Source organism: Periplaneta americana, chromosome 13 (genome assembly GCF_040183065.1).
Source record: "Periplaneta americana isolate PAMFEO1 chromosome 13, P.americana_PAMFEO1_priV1, whole genome shotgun sequence".
Lineage (NCBI taxonomy): Eukaryota > Metazoa > Arthropoda > Insecta > Blattodea > Blattidae > Periplaneta > Periplaneta americana.
Window position 1 is genome coordinate 124,479,651 of NC_091129.1, and position 26,915 is coordinate 124,506,565.

General features: G+C 35.9%; 1 protein-coding gene across 4 annotated transcripts in view; it reads right to left on the reverse strand.

Moving 5' to 3' along the window:
• LOC138712369 (E3 ubiquitin-protein ligase RNF19B-like) overlaps positions 1-26,915 on the reverse strand; it is a 365,180-nt gene that overhangs the window by 94,958 nt on the left and 243,307 nt on the right. For all 4 annotated transcript variants that reach the window (XM_069844041.1, XM_069844040.1, XM_069844042.1 and 1 more), the window contains one exon: positions 21,243-21,340. In XM_069844041.1, the coding sequence (XP_069700142.1) occupies positions 21,243-21,340 (98 nt within the window). The remainder of the gene's footprint in view (positions 1-21,242; positions 21,341-26,915) is intronic.

A 26,915-nucleotide genomic window follows, 5' to 3' on the forward strand; every position in this document is an offset into this window, starting at 1 on the left:
TACACCTTCATTTTATTACTCCACACTTTTTTTAGTTTCAAGTGACGTTTGAATTGTTCTATTCCACATAAGTATTACTAATACTCCGCACTAACATATTTTAATTTTACACAGATTTCCCACAACAGTAGAAGTGATGTCTTTATGTATTATTGATATTTCGTACAGCATATTTACATCCACGCATTTAATCCGCGGCTGGTACCAATATTGAAACTGATGGTGACGTTAATGTGATTTACGTCTACTGAGAGAACGAATAAATGGCTCCATTTTGAACGTAAGGCACGGCATCAAAACGTCTGCATGGCATAAGATATCCGAGCAGCGTCAATTACTAACTCCGCTAAATACACTACACACAGTCAGAACTAGCGTAACTATTGCAAAGTTTTTCCATTGGTATATAATCTTCGGTTTTAACATACCCCATGGTTAGAAAGTTCGTTTACGCGATCAGAAAATTCTAGGTCAGGATCTTTGAACACCAGTATACCAAAGGCAAGCAATGAATGACAGAGATCTATAATTTCGACGGGGTAGTCCCGGAGGCCAAACGATGAATCAAATTACCCGATCCTGGGAAAATGAGAAACTTGGTTTTAATGGGTTTCAGAGCACTTGTAAATTTTAACAGTGACTTTGCTCAGAAGAATTTTATGTGTTCATATTGACTTCAAAGGCCACATTTCAACACACGGTTGAAAAACCTAAAATTCTCCTTGTGAAACCACAGATAAAACAGAAAACATAATTGCAAAGAATGAGGGCGGGCACGATAGACCAACAGACTGCATTGCATGAGGAACTGAATATCGGATTGCTTATTAAAATCAAATTAAAAACAGACCAAAGTTTATAAAGAAATTGGAAATATGTATTCGGTAATTTAAATAGAGACCTTACATTGTTTTGCGATGTTTATCAGCGCTTAAATTAAAATTTTATGCAAAAAATGTACAATTTTACTATCTTACACAACACGAAACTACAAACGATTCGTACCACGAGATTTAACTCAGACTTCAGGTCTCGCATGTAGACACATTCCCGCGTGCCTGTGATTAAATAACCCACAATTTCATTGGAACATACACGCAAGAACGGAGACTTTGTATGAAGCAATTTGTTATTGTTCTCTAAATACAGCATCATTAATGGTTGAAGGATGTGCGTGTTAAGTGGAACCAGAAATGAATAATCATCTAAAACTTCTACTCGCTCACGGCACAAACAGGGCCACAATCTGGGAGAGATAAGCATTACTCAGTCTGTGAAGCAGTACAACAGCAGCACAATGACGACAAATGTGAACACCGCGATACTATCGCCATATTATGCCGCATCACCACAGTGACATATTTAATTGTAGTAATTAATTTATGTGAGACGTCCTCGGGAACTAAAATCCATATCTCTTACAGTACATGTAGAGTACAAGAAGATAACGTTAGAAACTTCAACAGTGACACAACTCACACAATTCGGTGTTTTCACGATACTGGTGACAATGTCACTGACCTGATGCTTTCTGAGTATGACACCTGCTGGTATACATAAGTAATGCATCTCAATTAAGCTGAGATTAGTCCAGGAAGAGCAATATATTCGTTGTAAAAGGCTCGACATGAAAATCAACCACCTACCAATGCCATTTAGCAACGTGATTCCATTTCAATACAACTACAGTTGTCCACACCTGTGGAGTAACAGCTAGTGCGTCTGGCCGGGAAACCAGGTGGCCCGGCTTCGATTCCCGGTTGGGGCAAGTTACCTGGTTGAGGGTTTTTCCGGGGCTTTCCCTCAACCCAATATGAGCAAAGTCCACACCTGTGGAGTAACGGTCAGCGCTCTGGCCGCGAAACCAGGTGGCCCGGGTTCGAATCCCGGTCGGGACAAGTTACCTGGTTTAGGTTTTTTCCGGGGTTTTCCCTCAACCCAATACGAGCAAATGCTGGGTAACTTTCGGTGCTGGACCCCGGACTCATTTCACCGGAATTATCACCTTCATATCATTCAGACGCTAAATAACCTAGATGTTGATAAAGCGTCGTAAAATAACCTACTAAAAAACTACAGTTAGCCTACTTCGTTGTTGTTGATGTTCCACCGGATCGTGCACGACCTCGGATATCCTAGAATATACTCAGCAGATTCGGATGCCATTTACAACTACTTCAAATATTTTCTTATAACCTATTTAAAATTATTTAGGCTCTGAACTTATTAGAACCAGTTTTGGCATCCTCGACATCTATGAGCCACGCTCGGAGAGCCGATGCGAATAACGGCAAGTTGAGGGCACTGCCATTAAAAAAAAAAAAGGTTTTGGCATAGGCAGCAGAAGGATGAAATTGCATTAGCTTTGCGCGTAAGCTTTATATGCATATGATGGGAATCCGCCAGAGAGACGGGAGTGGGGATGAAAAGCATACATCATCGAGATCTGAGCGCGAAGGCAATTATTTGGTTAATACTACAATTCATCACGAGTGCAATCACGAGACTGCACTTAAATTGGGATAATACTATGCACTATTTGTAGAGCAATAAAGAATTTATTGCGCAAATGTACTGACAAATTCTGATTCAGCTACAACTGACGAAACGACATTCTCGACTGTGAACACCATTAACGAAATTCTGTCATGTAGGTAGAATTCGCAGTTGCTGCTAGTAGGGCTGCTTCAAGGGGGAATGTGACGGGGGAGAAGGAAAACGATTATGTGCCATTCAATGGAATGAATAATAGACAAAATTAAGTCAAGTTCAAAATTCTATACAGAAGTCTAGACAGCTCAATTAGTAAAGTGACTGACAGCGTAATGGAGACCTGCGTGTGCATTATTGCTGTAGTATGTAGTACAGCCCCACTTAGTCATGAACATCGTGATAAGCTGCTAAGATCTGACTTGCGTAATTCTTTATGAAAATTATTAGGCTCCACAATTATGGATGAATCTTGGCTTCTTTCCATTCTTTTACTGTCTTATTACACAAAGAATAATTATTGTTATGCTGCGAAATATCGATTACTAGATTTTAGCAGAAATTAAAGTTTTCAGCAATCCTGATACGGAAAGCGTGCTTATGTGCATGCCATCTGTCTGTCTACCTGAGTATAACGATATTTCCTAAGTTATTGGTTTAATTTTCTTCATGGCCAGTATCTCCGAATCAGTCTAAAAATGAATGTAGGTCTATCTTTATTTGAAATCAAAAAGCACAACAACGCTCGAATTCGAGAATCATCACATGATTTTCTTCGAGGTTTTGTAATATATATAATAAACTGACAAATGAAACGGGTTACTTAGTATAGACGGAATGTACATCCTTTGACACGAAAAATGGCCGCTGTAGTGTGAATTTGTCAAAGTTAACGCGAGATTCATTCGGAGATCGAGGTCAGAGGATGAAGACAAGTCGTAGCAGCTATAGATCACTCGTTATCTCGTAAAATCAAAAGCATTCATGCGTCATAGCTCATAGTAAGAACTTTACGGTAAGGATAAGAGCGCTAGTTAGCTTGCAAGTTGAAGCGTAGCGAGGAAGGGACGCTTCTCAGTCCAGTTTTTCCTTCCCCTCACGCGCAGATAGGTTTCACGAGATACCGAATGGCCTATACGTATCTGTATGTCACAAACGACATATTCCCTACGAAGTACGAAGAATTTATGGCTTAGCGATAGAGCTTTTTCTTCTCGTTACAAATACCGGACTTCGAATCTCTCTACGTAAAACGCACGAGTGTAAACACAGCGCACACGAGGATTCCCGAGTTATTGCGAGGTGGGACTTAGTCTCTGGACAGCGACCAAATTCAGTGTCAAAGGCTGTAGGATGTTTGTCTAAGAGAGACTAATTATTAAGGCCTACATAAATAATTATCTCTGCAAATTATTTTGAAATACAACGATGACCAGGTATAGAAGACTTGAATAGTCATCACTGTAACGCGAATTTACCGCTCGACTGTAAAAATATTTGTTACGCGTCGGCGTTACAGGCTTAGAATTAAAAAGAATGAATTTAATCGGAGTCTCAGCATCTATAATTCAGGTGCATATTAAATGATTTCATTTAGATTAAGTCTTTTGAATAATAGTTCAAGAAAGAAACTAGAAGCGGTAACATCACTCGCAACATGACAAGAGAACTGAATTTTTACGAAACGTATTATTTCCGCAATCAGACAGTATTTTTGTTTTTGTATAGCATTAAATAACCATTTATCATTTTCATAATGTTCTATTTTGTTCCTCTAAGTGTAATAACATTCAAACTTCAAAATATTGTCTACAAGAAACGTAAAAAATTATATATTACAGTTATATGAACACTAATATTAGTGTTCATATAACTGTAATATATAATTTTTTACGTTTCTTATAAAATCTATGAACACTGTATAATTGGTCCAACATGTGTGGTTTATCTTTGAATTTTGTCTACAAGTTTATACAAAATATGGATATTTCATTTTCAGCGAAAAAAAATATTTGTTTACTTTTATTCATACATTTATTTATTTTTTATTTATTCAGTCATGCATTCATTCATTTATCTATTCATTCATTAATGCATTTATTATTTATTTATCAAGATCTCACGCCGCACTGATTACGGATGTGTCCATAAAATGAAATGTCGAATTATGAATACTCTATAATATATCAGTCGGTCATAATTCAGAGCTTGACAGAAATGCACATTTTTTAATCCGTTTTTTAATAATTTAACGTAATTTAGCCTCAAAATTATAGCAACAAAAATTCTGCGGACATAAAATGATCCTATCCCAGGAGAAAGAATTTAATAATGTTGGATGCAGAATCAGTTTCTTCGATATAATGAATTTCTGTTTCTTCGTGAAATTGTAAGCCAATTAGAAAATGTCATTCTCATATGAGAATTAGATATCAGAATCAGAAATTTGCATGGTCACATTATATTCTTTAAAGAAAGCAGTTTAAACAGCAACAAAGAACAAATTTTCGACAGCTTTACTTTTTCACCAGGCCTTATGAGAAAGAAACGAAATACTATATGCCTTATTCATGTAGTTACGTTCTCCACAACGCTTTCTCGCACCCCATAGCCATGGTAGCAAGTCATAGGTTACATCTATCTATACGTTCTCTATACAGGTGACAAGAATACAATGAGGGAAGTCTATAGAGATCTCTCACCCTTCAACACGAAAAAACAATGCTCGCTGACTGTGTCCAGAATTCCTACATGATAGTGCTATGATGTGTAAATAATGTGTACATGTAACACGACACACGCGAAGCATTATAAAATATTCACCCACCGCGTTCCGATGCACCATTTGTTGTTTGAATTTTAAATGTCTTGTTCGACCGACCGATATCAAAGAGAACACGAAATATGTATATTTCTTCTTGAAGACTTCAGCATCTCTAGTATAATGAGCTTTTGATGTATAAGTAAGGATCGATCTTAATGTGTTACTTCGTTGCTTTAGGAAAATAACCACGGAAGTAGTCGATCAGTCTGAAAATTTTCTACAGAATGATATGCTGAAACATACTTATCATGAGTAAATATCACTTCAGCAGATACGAGATGATACCACATTATCTGAATTTTTTAACACTGATGGAAATTGTTCCTGTTTTTGCTGTACAATGAACCACTATGGTAATAGCACAGTCTATAATCTTTTCGCTGTAAGAAAAATCCTAATATAAACAATAGCACGTGACTGAAATGAGGCTTCATTGGTCGCTGTTTGACGCCATAGATTCTCAGTACATGTTCCCGCCTACTGTTGTAAATTCTGTTTCATGTTAAACATTTCCCGCTACTCGTCAAGTAGGCCTAACCTCACTACTATGTATTCATTTGCTTACGAAACATTTACTTTATAATTACTGTAATTAAAATTCACATAACTTATTATATAAATTTAAGACTATTTGTTTTTCTCCGCTTTTGAGAGGGTTTCTACTCATGATGAATAACCAAACACACCGAGGATGCAGAAGCGATACTTCAGTACCACGTGATTACGTGAACAACTACGAGCTCAAGTGACGCCAGCTTGTTACAAGAACAGACTACCTCGGTATTACTGTTTGTATTCATCCGCGTTCATAGTACATAACAAAATATAAAAGTAGCTTTTCTTTTACATATCGTTTTACATATGAGTGAAGTTGTATGTTTCATTGTATTTAACAACTAGGATTCAATTTTTTATTTTCAAATAATACAAGATGATAGTTTCCACATACGGACTATATTTTCCTGCATCGTATGAGTGTTCCGACTGTGAACCAATCACGGGTATGACAGCAACGTGCTTGTGTTTACATTAGGATTTTTCTTACAGCGAAAACAGTATAGTACATACACTCACGAAGCTTGAGTTGTTGAGGGTACTAGGAACAATAGACTGTGCCGGTACTATTTCGCATTGTCTGTGATGAGGCGATAGTAGCGATCCTAGTGGTTAGCAACTACAGTATCTACGGATGCATATTCCCTACGTATTGAGCTTCGTGACTGTATATGATAGACTGTGGTAATAGTCTATTTAAATATGAATGTTGTTGAAGACACATGAAAAAGTGTTGTACACTCAAGATGACATTATGCGAAATCTACCTCGTGGCTGAGGAGAGATCTGAATGCCTGCCGTCAAGGTGCTCGTTCTTGACCGAAAAAGTGATGACCGGTTCTCCGAACAAAATTCGTAATAGTAACAGTAGCAAAAGCAGTAGCCTAGCAGTAGTCGTATCAGCAGTAGTATTACTAGTAATAGCTGTGATGGTGATTGTAGTATTAGTACTAGTAAAAGTAGGGCCATAAGTATGTTACCCCCTCCCAATTTATTTCACAACTTACTAACGACTCATATACAGACACCTCATTTATACAGAAGATCTGTGTGTGCACCGTCGTTATCATGACATAACTGAATACGACGCCATGTTCGACTAGAGGTTTTGCGAAGAAAATCTTCTGTCATATCCTGAATATTTTAAAATATTACAGAGATAACGTGACATGGCCCTACCTATAGTGGTGGTAGCAGCAGTAGTAGTGATACTAGTAGTGGTGGTGGTAGCTGTAGTAAGCCTCCATCTTTATGTTATATAATGAATCGCCTTATTATCAATGAACTTGTGTATCGCATTTCTGTGTGACATTTTCAGCTCGCTTTCGTGTTTTACTTATGTCCTTGTGCCAGATCCGGTGCTTTTCTTCTGGAGTAAAAGGTGGTGGAACTCTGTGTAGAATATAATTATATAGCGGACGGGGAGATGATTACTGTCCACGCACAGGATTGTCGTTTTTAACTTCCTTTTCGTTAAACTTTACGACATGAAAGACCTAGGCGGAATTCAAAGAAAAATTAAGTTAGCAGCATAATTATTAACACATTTCTCGGTTCCATAATGAAAAATATAACAAAAAGGTGCCGGGTGCCGGCACGTTCCGCCAGAAAAAAGAAAGCACTGGCTATGCCTATTGTTTAAATGCTTTGTTTTAAAGAACTTTAGATAAGGGCGCAAACAGCCACAATTGCTGACGCGCCCTATTAAACAACACTATCAGTCTGCGTCGAAATTAAACGTGAGCGAAAAATTACATACGGATGTTCCCCCTCTAACAGGAACCTTAAATCTACAACACGGGTGTTTCAGTTTCGCTTCCCTCCCAGACGAAGACATGCTAAGAATTCTATCGCCCTTGGCCAGTAGTCTACTGGACCCGCGTATCTTGGATCCAATGGCCAGCACGTGGCAATCGAGGGCAATTGCACTATCGCGCTATTATGCTTACTGTAAATTAAATTAAAATAAAGTCATTATCACAACGTATTTATATTTCTGCATGCATCGGTAGCACATCAAAATCATATTTTTACCTCGTATACAGGTATTTCTTGCTACTAATTTGTAAACAACAGTTTACTTGGGATTTTCTATGAAATTTTCTTTGTTCCATTTAATATAGTAGTCTATACATTTGCTTCACTTTTAACTAACATCGATTGTAACCCAGACTACCATAGGCTAAGGGGTGAGTGGGTCATTCATTCATTCATAGTGTTCAGTCCAAGGATAGGTCTTTCACTGCAAACATAGCATTCTCGAATCTTTCCTGTTTTCCGCCTTTCTCTTAGTCTCCGCATACGATCCATGTATAAGTCGGTGACTCAGGAGAAGACGAGCGCGGAGTGATGATAAAGTGTGGTTAATAGATAACAAGACAACGCTTGTACTACTATATATACATTATTTCCGCTTACTAGTAGTAATGTCGTCTATCTATCATCTGATATCTTCTTCTGTCCCAAACTTTTCTCCCATTCACCATTCCTTCCACTGCATCCTTCAATAGATAGTTTCTTTTTAGCTAGTGACTCAGCCAATTTATTTTTCTCTTCCTGATCAGTTTCAGCATTATTCTTTCTTTATCCACTCTTTGGGACAAAGGCTAATTGGGATTTCCCGGTCTCTGATTGAGTCAAAAACCCTGATAGAACTGATATTTAACCCTTGTGGTGAATTTCGGTGAAGTCAGGAGAGTCTAATTAGTAAAATCTACTCTCGTCACTTCCACTTTGGATCGTCCTGGGATCTTTTAAGATGCAAAAGAGGGAGAGGGGTGTGCGGAAAGCAACGGGAACCTACCGCATTTATCTTTTCCAAGAAAAACTACAAACATGAGATGAGTCAAGTCTACTAAATTTTATGACACTCTATGTCCAGACAATAACACCGTATTTAAGCAAGTAATGTTTTAGTACCTTACAAATACTGTATCAGAAATCTTACGTCATTAGTTAAAGACGGCTCTATATCGAAATATAGATATTTAAAGAAGGGTGTGAAGTCTGACAGAACAATTTAACAGAAATATTATTCGTATTCCTTACAGGGAAAGCATCCGAGGAAGCGAGATGGGATCTTTCCAGTCTCTAATCCTCGAAGAATATGATGCAACAAATGTACTGCACGTGTATTTTGCTATCATTAAAACTACAATGATATCAAAAAGGTAAAAGTCCATATTTCCTTAATCTGGAAATAAACAGAATATCACACTTCGAACATTTTACTCTCAAGAAAAGAATTCTTAGCATTCCTATCGTAGTTCTGAAAGTTGTAACGAAAAGAAAAACCCGATCGAACTCTCGATCAATTCTTTCAGAGTTCTGAAACTCTTTGTCTTCCAAACGTCCTTTTAATTCCCGTAACAATACCTAAGAAAACTAAAAAATCAACAACAATGCGCACTTAAAAACAGATTTCAGCTGGAGTGATCTCCACCAGTATCATAATCATCATCATCATCATCATCATCATCATCATGATCACATCGAGAGTTTATCTGGTATAACTACAGGCTAGACTACACTGCGTTTTGGTTTATTGTGTTTGCCCTCCTATTTTCCGACAGGGATGTTTACGATCTCACGACAAAGCCATCTGCAGTGTCAATTGAAACGTTAACTCCACTCAATAAAAGTCAGAGTTATTTCACATGCCATAAATTAACAAGGGCTCATGATTTTTATCATTCCTTAAAAAACCACCGCCTCGCATCGGGTCTAATGGCAAGTACGGTGAGTCCACACCTGTGGAGTAACGGTCGCGTCTGGCCGCGAAACCAGGTGGCCCGGGTTCGAATCCCGGTCGGGGCAAGTTACCTGGTTGAGGTTTTTTCCGGGGTTTTCCCTCAACCCAAAACGAGCAAATGCTGGGTAACTTTCGGTGCTGGACCCCGGACTCATTTCACCGGCATTATCACCTTCATATCATTCAGACGCTAAATAACCTAGATGTTGATACAGCGTCGTAAAATAACCCAATAAAATAAAAATAAAAAGTACGGTGACCACTAGGCTACCGAGGTCGATTATCAATATTGGACTTTCATCTAATCAAAAAAATGCACATGACATTAATGGATACTGCAGAAGCAGCTGGAAGATGTTAATTTGTGAATACGGAAACATTTTATAGATTAGACGAGTCCCAACAACGTCCGCCTGGCGAATGAGTGCGCGCAAGCCAGATTATAGCCGTCCTGTGTTTAATATGCGTTCCGGCGGCAAGGATTTTAATATATGACCGGACCAACGTTTCCCTTTTAAAGAGATGTCTCGATACGTGTGCAAGTTTTAATTTTTGCAACGGAATCATAAGAATCTAACGGATTAGCACCGGTGTATTGTCATGGCGATGTATTCGAGAGGTCAGTAGTTCGAGTCAAGTCTATCCAAAGCAAACGACAATACTGCCGTGTTGTTATGTTGCTGTTCACCAATAACATGCTATCTTACCGCCACTAATAACCTCTACAGTCGACAAAGAAAATATAACTTTATGAGTGTAAGATAGTCACTTTACCTATGACTGAGGTTCTGTCTGATATATAGTATGCACTTTTCCTACAACCTACAATCCTTATGCTGAAAAAAGGGTTTCAGACGTGGTTCGTCTTCGTCCATGTACAGCAATTTCTCCTGAACTACTGGAAGGATTTCATTCGTATTCATTATCTACCGATCAATTGATACGCAAATGATGCACATGAAATACTATGCTCGGCAGAGGAACGGGCGATTCTAAGGAGCATATATCTCTCACAGCACAGTTGAGAGCAATAAACTTCGCGCACATTCCGTTGCAAATGCAATGCCATTTAGACATCATAAAAAGGTACAGCGGTGCACAACGTACTTTTCCAATTAAAAGCTTTTACAAGAAAATCGACAGTTTTCAGGATACTAGGCGTGAATTTCGTCACTTTATCGCGCCATGATTCCGTCCCTCTGCTCATGCGACTTACTTTCATCCATACAAAATTCAGGTGGTAAAACATCGCAATATTCTCAACAGAAGGGCGTCTTATGAAGAGATTTTAAATTGCATGGATGAAGACTTCATTGACACTTTGTGGATATCTAATTAAGCACATTTCCAAATCAGTGGTAGTCACTTAAAGAACATCCTTTTCAAGAAATAAATGGCAGACGTTATGACCTCAAGTGCGTCATTCTGAGAAAATAAATTCTTGAGTTAATAACCAACTACTTATAATAGCCCGTTCCTCTGCCGGATCCTGTACAATGTTTTTATTAAACAAATTAACAGATTTTATTTGAAATAAAAATAACAGTGCAAGTAAATTTAATTCGCACAAGATAAGGGAATTCAACTGCTGTGAAACGCGTAAAACGTATAATTAGAAAGTATGTGTCACTTTAGTGACACTCATTGTCTACTCAATGTACCTCAACGCTATCTGCAATAGCCCAAAACATACATTGCTTACTTTAGACGTGAGATTAGTAATGAAGAGATCCCGAGTTCCGAGATTCCTTTATTCTACCCCTTTTCTTTCGCCCATGTTATTCGACGTTTATTAGTATCGTAAATTATTTATGGAAAATTTCCTTATATACAATCGTTACACGTTTAATATTATTTGAAGTGTCTTATTCACAGCTGGTGAAACGAATCGGTGGCTTATGAAGGTCTGTGTGGTGCATGCAGATATAACTTTCTGCTTTCTGTGACCTCCACACGAGTCATATCACAGTATGAAAACTACTGACAGCAACTACTCTCCCTTTGATGTTCGCACAATTCTCCTAGCGACCCGTGTATTCCATCTCTCAGAAATCCATTTCCTCTTCCTTCCAATACTCAGTGACAGACGGGAGGGAGGTCATCCATATATGTAAGAGTCTTGCACGCTCTTATTCACTGGACTTCCATTAAGTTTATCGGATTGAGAGTGCCCCATATTCTGAATCATTTTTTCTTTCGCACATTTCCTTCTTTCTTCCAATCTTTCAGTTTTTCACTCGTCTTTCTGTCATTTTAATTTCCTTCTACGAATGCAATTGATCTTCCTTGCAGCACACTTTTTCATCCTGACTTTATGATCACGGTATGTTGAACTTTCTAGATATTTATCTTTCCGTTACTATGTTGCCCATTAGCTTCTCCTGCTTAATAAAATGCACTACTTTTCCTCTCTTTAAACTTAAATGTATGTCTCGCACGTAACAGAATAGTACATTATGCAACGAGCCTATAATGGTAGTAATTAAGACGCAAGTATGTTTGCTTATGAAACGAGCGCAAGCGAGTTTCATAATTTTCATACGAGCGTCTTAATTACCATTATAGGCAAGTTTCATACGACTTTTTATGCTCGACCATATTTCTAACTTGAAATTATTCAAAAGTATTCATATTATGGTTATGTAAGTGAGTAGCGAACTGACCTGAATTGTGAGATGTGCGCAGACGCGAAAGTATTGATTTTTTCCGAGGCCGAATGTCATTGACCTTGATATAACGTAGAGAATAAAATGAACATGTCATGATATAACCTGGAAATTGATTTAGAATTGAAAAACGAGATGACAAATTGAATTTATTTGAATATTATTGACAATTAACGCTAATTATTATAGTAACAGAACATAACCTTCTGCGACAGTATTGGATTTCCAGCCTTCGTGACTTTTCGCTAATTGTATTTCGATTGCATATCCGAGAATAATCGATACTTGCGGTTTTATAATGGTACAAAGGTGATTTGTCATTGGCTGAACACCTGAACTTTAATGAATAAGTGTACTTTAATGAGATGCATTAAAGGGCTCTACCAGGTGTTCAATTACTACATTTCGGCATGGTCGAGCATAAAAATATTTATACTTGTCACTAGAAAATATTTTCTAATTTATTTTTCTATAATCAGTATATGAATACTCATCCACTTACATTTACGTTTGTGACGATGTTTCAACCATGGTATTAAATTTAAGGACTTACAGTAATCTATCTAAGTATAAATCCACAGAATGTATGTATGTCAATTAACCTAGTGTGCCGCACCAATAGCATCAAAGCTTTGTACTTCGGAAGACTGAAAAGGTGTAATTAAGAAGATGAAAGGAAAGAGGGATGAATAAGGAAGAAACCTCAGACGGATGACAAAGAAGCAGAGGAGGAGCAGCAGTAGCAGGACGACTTAAAGGAATTCTTTTTGGTGTGTTCATTAAAATTCATTATGTTAAATTTTATTTACAACTTTCATAAGAATGGGCGCTAGTTCAGACAAAGATAAAAATAAATTTGTGAAGGCAGGAAATACATTTATTAGATTAGATGCTGTATTAACATTATGATAACAAAGATGTACATGTCAAAGAAAATGTGTATTTTTATGTTTGAATGAAAAGTTAGCACAAAGCAAACAAAACTGGAAGGAAAAGAAAAAGAAAAATTGGGGGAAAAAAAAAGGAAAAGTGTAAATACACCAACGCTAATGTACATTTATAAACTAACAGAAGCTGGGTTCATTCTTATGAAGGAAAAATATGGATATTCGAGAAAGAACAAGGATCCAAATAATGGACCCTAATGTCAAAACATGAAGACGAAAATGAAGAGAATATATATTTTTGTCTTCTTTTCAGTATATTTCGAACCTCAAACTCAAACAAATTATCTATGGATAGGAGTGTGAATTTTTTGGTATTAATAATATACGCGAAATGTGTTAAAACTTAATTTTATGCATGGAAAATGCAAACCCTTTAATGAAAGTCCAAAATTAAGTGAAATATATCCGCGAATTTTCGCGAAATTGATAGAAATCCACGAAATTACTTCATAATCACGATATTTTCAACAAAAATCTGATTTTATGGAGAAATCGCACGAAAAATGACTCTTTAAAAAAAATCGTGAAAATTTTCTTCGTTGTTAAAAATACATAAACATTTCTATATATTTGATCGTTCAGCATTACATAGTGTGAATTCTGGCAATGATGTACGCATAGTTTGAGAGACTACTTCCAGGGAGCAGCGCAAGGAGACTATGGTTATTTCTCCTTCCCGCAACAACTGCCTTAGTGTAGTCACCCCCTCACAGTCAAATGAAACTGAATTTCAAAGGGACTGTTTCAATAATTATTTAAAAAAAATGTCATTTTACTAATTTTTAAGTTTCTTAAGGATGCGAAATATGCGCGAAATTGCTTGTTTTTTTTACGAAATATTCACAGTCATTAAACCATTTTAATCACTGAAATCAGGGTAAAATAATCACCATAACATCACATCCCTATCTATACACTTTCACTGTATCCCGTGTATCAAAAAGTTATATTAAGATAGCTACTGAAAATAAATCTGTGAGAAAGGGAATAATTAGCTGATAACATCATATACCCCGAGTAAAAGGAAATAAAATTACACTCCTGTAAAATGGATAAAAATTATTTGTTACCGTTTACCCTCAGACCGTACATTTGTGTAGACAATCTTTCTTCGTAATGTAATGAACCAAATTCGTTTGTTTTCCACAAATAACAATTCATCGCCTGAGAAATATTCAAATGCAATTTCACATCTTCACCCAAATGAATTGCTATGTCTTTAAAGTCCTAAGGCAATGTGGTCTACTCGAGATCATTATCGGTAGCTCTGATATTATTAGCTATCTTTTTTTAACTTTTGTTACGTACGGAACAATTAATAATGCCTATATTACAAGTGACTGTTTTTATGTTGTTGTTGTTATCTAATGCTGGGCTCTGGCAATGAAGCCATTAGCGTTCTTGCTCTCCAATATTTCTCTGTGGTGGATCCATCAGGTAGAACTTCACAGGTTATGAGATGATCTTCAGTCATTTCTTCTTCTTTGTTGCATAGAGGGCAATTTGGATTTGTGTAAATTCCTATTTTATTCAAGTGTTTGGCCAAATAATCGTGTTCTGTAAGCAGTCTGAATTTTGCTACTGCAGATTTACGTGGGATTTCTGGAATAATTTCTGTTTTTTTTTTTTTATTAAAATACTCCATTTTTTATCTTTGGCTTTGGTACATAGTGCTTGGTTTTGCTTGATTTTATATTTATTTTTAATTAGTCTTTTGATGGATGTAAAAGGTAGGCTTGTATTTGTATTCTGAATTAAATTGGATCCTTTTTTGGCAAGAAAGTCAGTAGTTTCATTTCCAGCAATTCCGCAATGTGCAGGTATCCATTGCAATTGAATTCTTTTCTGTAGTTTTTGAAGTTGTTGGATCATTTTGTGACATTCTTTAATTTGGATTGACATCATTTTATATGAATTTATTGCATATAATGCTGCTTTAGAATCAGAGAGAATGACAGCATTTTGAAATTTATCTATTCTGTATAGTAGGTGTTGGAGTGAGATAAGAATAGCCATTATTTCCGCATCAAAATTTGTTGTATGATATCCTGCTGGTTGATAAAATGAGAATAACGCACACGTAATTCCTGATCCTGAGTTGTTATCGATAGTAGACCCATCTGTGTAGATATGTAACCATTCTTCTGGTGGGTATCTATTGTTCACAGCTTCTAATGCCAGTGCTTTTAGTACAGGTTTGGAAGTTTCAGATTTTGTAACTGGTTCTTCTAAATCTAGTTGCATGTTAATTGGTTCGAAGGTTAGAGGGTTTTCTCTGCTTAAAATGTTTTCTTTAGATTTAGGGAGATTCAATTCTGTTTTTATTTCCGTGACTTTGGACAGGAAACTTGTTTGCGTTTTCAACTTGGTTGGTTGTAACAGTCTTTTTTCCCATTTTGTTGTTGTTAACCGTAGCATTTTTTCATGGTGTGTTAGTGCCTGCTCCTCTAGAGTGAGATATATTGGAGGGTTCTGGGTTAAGGCTTGCATTGCCATGATTGGGGTTGATTTTGCTGCACCAGTTATTAGTCGCAGGGCCTGATTTTGACTGTTTTTATTGATATAACTAGTTCTATAACAATCAATAGATCAGAAATATCTAAACAACAGATATACACTAATCATAAACATTTTTAAGTAAATGTGTACCAAATTTTCAGATATAAGTAGAAGATATATTTCCCTAAAATATGTCAAGAATGTATAAAGTACACGCACGAAAAAAACATCTAATTCGTTTATTTTCGTTACAAATGTGCTGAAAAGTAAGGTTCCAAACTCAACAAGAACTTCAAATAAACTATAAATCATTCAAACAGATTACAATGAGACAAGAAATGCCAGGTTACCATACCCGTATTTCTAGAATACTGCAAAAAAATGAAAACTCTAAATTAAATCTTGAATTAGCACATAAAGCAGCTTTATAACTACCAATTAGTTACAGGGCACAACTGGTAATTTTCGTAGAATATTGGCACGTTGTTATCACAGAATTGTTATTTCCAGGGTTTCCTCTGGGAACATCTCAGTACATATCAAGCTTTGAACAAGCATTCAGGTAGGTCTATTATTAATATTCCAAAACTAGAACAGTAATGACTTCATCGTTAAATACTTGGGGTGGGGGGTGGGGGGGGAGGGGAGGTTGCATTTTGACTGACTCTTCTCTTGCATCGTCATCATAACAGTAACAATAATAATAATTGACATGATACCATTCCATTATGACTTAGATTTTGCCAAATATGTCTAGTAGTTTTGGATATAAAGCAATGAAACATTAGAAGATAATGCTTGGGGAGAAATAATAAATAATGGAATACTCGTATGTTTATATCGTAATGCTCTGTACCTCCAATTAGACACATTATTATTATTATTATTATTATTATTATTATTATTATTATCATTATTATTATTACCGTTGTTATTGATGTAAGGTTACTAGACGTCCCCATTTTCCAGGACAGTCCCCGAATTTTGCTTTTTGTCCCCAGACAAAATTCGTCCCGGATTTAATAATTATTTACACTCAGACATTCACAGACTTTCAGTGTCAATATTATTATCCTTACGCATTGCTGTGGACGAATTTTTTGTAATGTAACACATTAGTGCTTTTTCATGATGCCATAATAAACTTGGCTCTGATTGACTGGACGGTGTGACTTTTGGTGTTCCAAATAAGTACTTTAGTACGATTCTTGGCATCTCTCAGTGCAGTCCCTATCCGGAGATCCGATTGAGGGACTATTTTACCTCCGGAGAATTTTACATTGAGGGACTCCATGAATCAGAAGCAGTGAAAAATATAGTGGGACTGCGTTGGTGTTAACGCAGCTTATGTGGGTACCTCTTTGTTACTTGTTAGCTTAAACAACAAGTTTAAGCCCTCTCACCACGACAAGGTGAGTACCCATCAATACCGGCTGCAGAAGACACAGCCCTGCAGTATATATTGACTACATCCCAACTCTGGCTACTAGCAACAGGCGTCTATAATGAACACCGATCAAAATACCATCATTTCTCGTGAAAACAACAACTGAACTACAGTGGACTTTATGTTGTCAGCAAACAGCTGGATACATTAAGAAGATTGATTGATGATGCCATAATAAAAAATGAAGGGAGAACGTAACTGTAGTCGAGTCTTCCTTATTGTTATCAAGGTGGATAGAAAAACTGAATTCCTGGAAAGAACAGAACATTATTCCATCATTAATTAAGCAACTTTTGGCATCCTTAGAAGAAGTGGTTCTTATTATATAAGACAGATCTCAGTGTCTCTTGTGAATTTTATGAAAATGCTGTTAAATATCTCAGTTCCTCAGTTATTCATGCGCAAGGTATCCATGGAATGTATACTGCTAAGATCTCCTTCAGAAAGATAAAAATTTGAAGAGACAGTCAATTATTTTTCTTCAAATGTAGACGGACTTGACTTGGATGAAGATAAATTATTTTATGAAATTTACTTCAGACGCAATGTAAATATGGAATGAAGAAAATGCTGCTCCTTGCTCAAAATTGAATGAACATTTTTTATTTTTATCTGAGAAAATGATTCCCTATGCAAAATTCTGGAAGCTCGTTGGACTATATCTGTGTCTTCCTGAAAGTAATGCTTCTCCGTTTTTTCAAGAACATGATGTAGACATCTAAAAAATCCAGAATGAGTTCACAAACTGTTTAAGGCATGCTTGTTATCTTAACCAACCTCAACATGGCCTATCAGGTATTTGCTACAAAATTGTTATCCAGAAAAGATCTGCTTAAAATTTCAGTATTCTGAAAAATACCAGCAGTTTAAAAAAAATAGTAATAGGCCTGATTTTGATGTGTAAATAGAATGAGTATTTCAATTCTTTAAATTGTATAAAAACAATAGAGGTGAATGGAAAAGTAGCAGAAATGTTAAAAGTAGTTTTTTTCATGATGTTAATATCTGTCCCCGGAAATTGTGAAAAAAGCTGATAACCTTATATTAATGACATTATTATTATTATTATTATTATTATTATTATTATTATTATTATTATTACAGTATAATAATTCTTCAATCACATGCATTCCTGTTAGATGAACACATCATGGTTAGCCAAAGTTAGAGCACTTCAACACTCTTGTTTTAAATCGATTTTAAAATCAGTTATTTAACTATGCTGTATCACTTACGAGCTTATCTAGTGGAGGTAGAATTGGTGACAGCAAAGTGAAATGGTATTGGAGACATGAGTTAGAGGATTCGTTGTAAGATTACCTAGGAGACATGAGTTAGAGGATTCGTTGTAAGATTACCTAACATTCTCCTTACAGTTGGGGAGAAAACATCCGGAAAAAAACTCAACCAGGTAATCGGTCCAAGTGTAATTCAAACCCAGGCATGAACAAAATGTCGTATCACAAGTTCTATTTGTTACTGCAAAATACTCATATTCTATTGGTCAATTTTGAAGTTAAGAAACAAATCAAATGACAGCTAGTGTGTACAGTTCGTGTTAATACACAATTCTTAAAGCACAGATCCTTTTCTGAGGTAGAGACTCACTCCGTTACAGCTGATCAATGTAAAACTGAAACCATGGGTATAATTAATTTTTAATTGTTTTATAATTTTTATGCACCGAACAGCAAGCTACACTAAGTAGTAATAGTTGTGTTAGTGTATTGAATTATTGTAAAATGGTGTATACCCTTCAAGAGAGAACGGAAATCATATTTATTTATGGAGCTGAAAACCGTTGTGCTCGTAGAAATGCTAGAGCTTTCAACGAGAGGCATCCTGAGAAAAATGTAAGTCACCGATATGTCATAGATCTAATACGAAAATTTGAAGAAACTGGTTCTGTGTGCAATAAAGTAAATGGTCAACCTAGAAAACTCGATGAAACTTAGCAGATTGAAATACTAGGTCATTTCATTAATGAACTCACCACCTTCATTCCAAAAGTAGCTGCTGTAACAAACATTTCGGTTGGTTCCATACATAAAGTGCTGAAAATAACAAATTTTTCCTCTACAATATACAAAGTCACCAACAGCTCAGCCAAGACATTGAAAATTCTCAAGTGTTTCGAGAAGATAATACCCAGTTTCCTCAGAAGATCAATGTGTGGACTGGAACTTTTGGGAATCATATTGTTGGGACGATTCTCATTGAAGGAAACCTGACGAGCACAATGGTTTTCAGCTCCATAAATAAATATGATTTCTGGTCTCTCTTGAAGAGTATACACCATTTTACAATAATTTAATACACGAACACAACTATTACAAGAAATGTTCAATGGTATTTGCAGCTTCAGCTCTAATCAACAGTAACAACATTCGAGGTTGCCAGGCAACGATATAAAACAAGACATGAAATAAATGAATGAGGTGTATAAACAATTGAATGCTCTTTCATATCTATATCTATATATATAATTTGAACTGGTAATGGAAATTACGGGAAAACAGCTGAACGGATTTTAATGAGTGACCCCTCATTTTCATGCCTGGCATCCAAAGTTTTTCGTAAAAATAGTAGTTTTCAGTGAAATGTCAATTTTCCTACATAATTTTCCTATTTTCCAAAATCCATCTGTTGTCAGTTTAGAGAACTAATTTTACTGAATTCAGAACAAAACACACACTACAATAAACAATAGGCTATTACACGAAGGCCATGACCTGCAGGATTGCCGACATATTTAGAGCTCAATTCAATTTGTTATTAAAAACTGATTCTGCAGCGTATAATTTTCTGAGTACAGCTGTGTATTGGATATTCAAATCTACGAAACTTGAGGTGGTTTGATGACATTATTACCATTAGAAATTAAATATTATTATAGTTAATATCATGATGCGTCTATTTTTCATTAATTGTACATAATATTGATGCTATATTGATGACATGAAAGTGAAATGTTTTAAGGTTATGTAAGTAAATGTACAGAATATCTTAATTTAGATCTTCATTTCTATAATTTACTGAGTGACCGCTATATATAACTACAAAACTTAAGTAAGATAATAATATTGTTATTTTATACTTATTAACCCAGTGGGGTTGAGTCTTTTTCATATACTTAATGGCGGTGTAGTGTATGTAGACATTGATATGTGTCATTGTCTTCAGTATTGGCTCGAGAGAGAGCAAAAATTACAGTTCCTAAGGAAAGATAAAAAGGTATTACTTACTGATAAAATAAGAGGCCTAGAAAATTTTGTAGTCTCCAGATCATTTCAGCAAGATCTCTTAGTAGGATAAAATGATTTTACGCTCTACATTTCAAGTTCTACATGCAGCAGCTATACGAAAATGCTATTGTTCGAAAGCTTAGCAAACCTGACATTTTTTTAACTTTTGCCTACAATCCACAATGACCTGAAATAGCTACTGCTATCGTCCTGACATTGATACTTGCGCTTTCGCGTTGAAACTCAAAAACTGAAGTTGGATAGGTTCAAGAAAAAGTATTTGGCCTAAAAAATCCATTCAGAGGGAGTATGTTTCATTATCATGGAAGCAAATAACTATCAAAAAGACAAGTATTCTTCATTGAAAATAAATCTGAAACATTTTTATTTGAACGTCTAACGAACTTAAGTTTGCAGCAGCATTTGCTGCACAAGCCACTAGTTTAAGTATAAAAATATAGGGGTGCCATTTGAAATTTCTAAAGACGGGGTGGCTGGAGGGTGGGGATGACTTCCCTTTTAATTTCTAAATTGATGAGTTTCTTGTTTAAATTGAATTCAATTTAAATAATTAGTTATTTAGACTGAGAAGTTTTTGAAATGAAAGCCCTGTATAATAAGTAAATAAATAAGCCACTTAAAGTCTTGATTTCCTCAGAAAAAAGAGACTACATAAACACGTGACATATTCAGTATAATAATGGTTTCAAAGCAGTTCATTTGTCCATAGCCAAGGGAATTTCGAACATAACTTAATGAAGGAAGACCTGTAAACAATAAACATGCAAATAAATATGTAATATTTTAATTACACTCACCGATGCGGTGACTCCACCAGCAATGGCGAGGTTGCGTTTATGTCTATTGGCGTGTTCATATCGTGCATACAGCTTCCTGCCCACCCACACTGGAATACCTGAAAATTAATTACAGAAATTAGAAGACACACTTGCATTTTCAGAGTTATCTACCACGTATCTTTCTAAATTAAATTTTCATTCAGGCAAAGAAGCTGATTACAAAGGAAGTATAAAGATATATATATATATATATATATATTACCACAACAAAGATGGAGCATATATATGACAATTTATGCTGGAAAGTGAAATAAACAGATTAGGTCTAATTTGGCTATGGAGAGAACTAGGGTCTATAAACACGAAAACTATTGGAAGAATAGTAAAAGAGTGGGCAAACGAAATTTCAAGACAAGACATTTTTAGTAATATGAAAGACCTAGGATCACTAAAATTCTATAGGGAGGTGAAGCAGTTTTGGGAACAGGAAGAATATGTTAGACTAAATTCGAGGGAAGAGAGAATGGGAATGGCATGGTGGAGATTAGGTATCTGGAGACTCAAGAATAGGAGAGGGAACGTAGAGAAGAATAAATGTCCTTTGTGTGGACTAGCTAAAGACGCAATGCATATTGCGTTAAAGTGTCAGGCAACGAATGATGTGAGAAACAGTTGGGTGGATAAAAAAATTTCTACAAATAAACACTATAGTAGCTTATAAAAAAAATGGTCACCTAAACGCAAGCAATCTGCATAAATTAGAAAAATTTCTGTTTAGAGTTACAATTAGATGGGAAGAGAAAGTCAAAGCTCTAACGGAGATGGAATTATAAATGTTAAGGAGTTACATGATAAGAAACTACGAAGAGTAGTCAATGAAGTAATAGATTAATTCTTAAAAGAGTAGGAGTTTTAAATAAAAGAGGTATACTTATTAGTTGACTATTATTATTACTTTTATCATCATTATTATTATTATTTTTATTATTAGTAGTATTATTATTGTAAACAGAGGATACTTATAAGTTCAAATGTATTAATTTTTTGTTATATTTGTATAGAGAGTGATGGCGGATTAAGAACTGGAATACATCTAATCCGCCATGACGTGAACAATGATTGATGAAATAAATAAAATAAATAAATAAAAAAAATATCACAATTTACAATTATTTCTTTTACACTTTTAATCACATAAGATAAATATTTTAGACTTTTATATCATGTGTTAAAATTAGATTTCTCCAGCATTTCGGATAGCATAATCTGTTATGCCTTGCTAGCCCAAACAACTGTTTCCATTACTTTTTATCCAACTCTTCCATATACATTCGTAAGGCTTTTATATACAAAACATTTCTAAGTGGTATATTCTATAAACTCTTTTATCATCATCATCTTCTTCCTAACAGGTGACAGTCCTAGAAGGACTATTCCTGTAAACTCTTTTATATGAACTGAATTAAACAGAGTCCACTAAGAGACATGGACAAAAAAAAAAAATTAACAGCAATTATTGAATTTACTATCTCTTTATATATCATTTTCACCCCACATTCACATACCGAAGTACAGAATTCAAGAGAAAACTGTTCTAACAAGAGAAAATTTGCCATCATAAATGTTCATCACTATGTGTATGAATAATTGTGTGCTTTTAATAAGAACTGTTTATATGTAATTCCTCTTTCACAAAAAAAAAAAAAAATCCTTGCAGAAATGCTGTCATATGATTGAATTTTCTTCCATTGCTGTGACAGCGACATCAATGGCTTGATATACGCAGAAAATACAGCAGTTACTTTTTCTGCGACAACAACTAGAAAGTACTAGATCAGTGATGCTCACTGGGGACCCACTGTCGCCTACAGCTAAGTTGAAAGTAAATTAGATTCATTATCATTATTATTATATTATATATTATATTATATTATATATATTAGCCTATCAGTTTCGACAACGGATTCTCTAATACATACATCAGTATTAATTATTTCTGATAAATATTTGGAAATGGAAGATGTGACGAACAATGTTGTGAAATTGTGAATTTCACCAGAAGACAAAACCCATCTTTGAAACTCTGGAAGTTTCTTTTTTTCCTGGAAGGACTTGAATCTTGGGTATGGTGACCTGGTTCTATACACAGAAATTCGCGAGTTGAGTGAAGGAAATAGCCTCAAAAAATTTTTTTCCCTTGAGAAAGGACATCATTGAATGCCTCAATGAAATTAAAATAAAGATATCGAAAGTGTGATAGCAAAGCTGCAGAATCCGGAGCTCAATTTCAACCTTGCATTCCTAACAGACAATAGTAACATCTCAATGAAATTAACCTAAATCAAAAAGACCAAAATCAAAATATCTAAAACTTAGCTGCCCATTTTGTTGGTTTCATCAAGTGTCTGAATTTCTTCAAATCAAATTTTGAGAGAAGAAACTTAATATATTTTCCATAGTGTAAAGAAATGGTAGAAGAATTTCCTGCTGTGAATTTATCACTACAGTGAACTCCTTGTCAAGATTTAGAACAGTTTGCAAATCCAGAGGAAAGAGAGAGCATGAGAGAGATGGAGAGAGCACGAGAAAGAAGGAGAAAGAGCATGAGATGTAAGGAGGACATGACAGGGTAGGAAAGAAGACATGATAAGGGCGGAAAGGGAATATAAGGAGAAGGCGAGGACCATGAGAGGAAGGCAGAGAGCATGGAAGGATAAGAAGAGGGAGGAGATAAGACATGAGAAGGGAGAAGAGGACGTGAGAGTGGGGAAGAAAGAACGTTAGAGTGGAGGAAAGAGAGTATGAAGAGAAGAGAGACAAGAGATGAGAAGACATGAGAGAGAGGACATGACAAAAGTGGAGAGACAGCATGAGATGGAGTGAGAGTGTGAGAAGGAAAGAGGACAGGAGAGAGTAGGAGGAGAGGAAAGAGATAGCTTGAGAGAAAGGAGAAGAGCATGAGATGGAAGGAGAGAAGACATGAAAGGGTAGGAGGAGAGGAGGAGGGAGAGCATGGACGGGTAAGAGAGAGAGGATGAGGGAGAGAAGAAGAAAGAGAGCATGAGAGGAAGCAGAGAGAAAGAGAAAGAGAGAGAACGAGCGGGAGGAGATAGCATGACAGGAAGGAGGAAGAGCATAAGATGCAAGGAAGACATGAGAGGGTAGAAAAGAAGACATGAAAAGGCGGAGAGGGAGTATAAGGAGAAGGAGGGGACCATGAGAGGGACGTGGGAGAGCATGGAAGGGATAGAAAGAGAGAGCATGAAAGGAAGGAGATAGAGAGCATGAGGGGAAGAAGAAAGAGAGCAAGAGAGGAAGGGGAGAGAGAGAGAGAGAACGAGTGGGAGGAAATAGCGTGAGAGAGAGGAGGAAGAGCATGAAATGTAAGGAGGACATGAAAGGTTAGGAAAGAAGACATAAGAAGAGTGGAGAGGAGAATAAGAAAAGGAGAGGACCATGAGAGGGAGGCGGGAGAGCATGGAAGGACAAGAGAGAGCATGAGCGGGTAAGAGATAGAGCATGATGAGAAGAAAAAAGAAAGCATGAGAGAAGAGGAGCATGGGAGGAAGAGGTGAGGGAGCATGAGAGGAGGGAAAAGAAAAGTTCATACAAGCATAGTATTCTGCCCAAGGACAGGTCCTTGACTGCAAACCCAGCATTCTCCAGTCTTTCTTATTAAAGAAGAGTTGAGGGAAGAAAATAAAAAGGACGTAATAGAGAAGGAGGCAGGACATCAGAGAGATGGAAAGAGATATGAGGAGGAGAGGAGGCATGATAGGAGATATGATGAAATAAAAGGATAGGGAAGGAGATCAAACAAAAGGAGTGGAAAGAAGATGAGAGAAGTGCAGGGAAGAAAAGGGAGGGGATGCATAGGTAATGGGTAGGAAGGAAAGGAAAAGAGAGGTAAGAGAACAGGAAATAAAAAGAGAGTAGACCAGACGACTGAAAAGGAGAGACAAGATGAAGTGGGAAAGAGACGAAAGGGGAAAACGGGATAACAGAGGAGAAAAGAAGAATGGGAAAGGAAAAGAGGAGTAAAGACGATAAAATATAATTTAGTTTTTTAAGACGTGAACAACACAAGGGTACTTAATATATTTAACTGAGATTTATCAGCAACATAAAATAGTAACCGGTATTGACTCATACCAATAGAGATAGCCGATATTTCACAAACCGATATTTTGTCACAGGTATTTTTTTGTCACAGATAAACCTGTGACTGATGACGTGAAATATCTGTGACAAAATATCGCTATCGAAATCTGCTCCGTATTCAGTACTCTGTCACTGTTTCAACGTCTGTGACTGATATTTTCTCCTCTACGTCGTGGGTTTGCGCATGCGCATGTGCATGATACAATAACAGCAATCGGGCTGTGGTATTTGATTATTTTTTCGTGATATTTTGTTCAATATTATTTTTTTCAAAGTGATGATGTGTTGCTAAGTTATTAGCGGCATTATAATAATATAATCATGAATCTGACATTTTGTTTTCATATTTTAGTCTGTATATATGTTTTATAAATATTTTATGTATTCCCCCGAGATCTTCATATTTTCATATTACTGTGAATTTATATTAATGTGTAAGTATTTTCCACTCAATTAAAACCAAACGAGACAAAACTGGCTAATATGATGGGCAACTTATTTCGCTAAACTAACCTTGAGGTAGTTTCCTTCGTATTCCCCTTATACACCTTGCATATACGAATCTGTGACAGGTCAGGTTTGGTTGGTTTAAGCTTTTAGCATGACTAGACATATACGATCAACGACTAAATTAGAGTTGAGGTAGTTCCCTTCGTACTCCGCATATACACCTTGCATATACGAATCTGTGACAGGTTAGGTTAGGTTAGTTTAGGCTTTGTTATGCCTTGGATATACGATCAACTGCATCTCCACAAAAAATAAAATTCAACGATTTTCACTTCCGAAATCACCGAAACTACCTCAGCGCTAGTTTAACCCGAGGAACTGTCTCTCCACAAAAAAAAAAAAATTCCTTATAAATGCAACGATTTTCACATCCGAAATCGCCGAAACTACTTCAGTGCTAGTTTCACCATCTTATTATAAATGATATACAGTAGTGATTACACGATTTAAATAATAATAATACCATTGGTTACCAATACTTTATCTTGTGTAAAATCCTGTCTGAACAACTGTTTTGTTTTGTAATTATTTTCCATTGTTTTTCCGAAAACTGATGTTTCGTTAATTTTTATTCTGACTCAATATTATAATGTTAATGCACGACTTAAAATAATTTATCCATTATATTATATACAATAAAAAGGATCAATTTTTAAAACAATTAGGATAATCACATAACCTCAATTTCTCCATACCCAACTACATTAAAAAATTATGAATTGATTCCATATCTACAATCAACTACGATATAACCTCTTGGTGTATGAGGTTCACTTTTTACATGTTACTGTTGAGTTAGATTAGTATTTATTTGTTAATGGTACATGTACATAATTTATTTGTTGGATTTTCCCATATACACCACTAATGTGTGGCGTGTATAGAGAAATCGTATTCACATTGCACTGCTCTTCAATACTTCCTGTTAATTTTTATCGGTGTGACAAAATATCGGTGTAATTCATGCATATTGTGCTCACTTATCGATATAAAATATCGGTGTGACAAAATCACAGATAA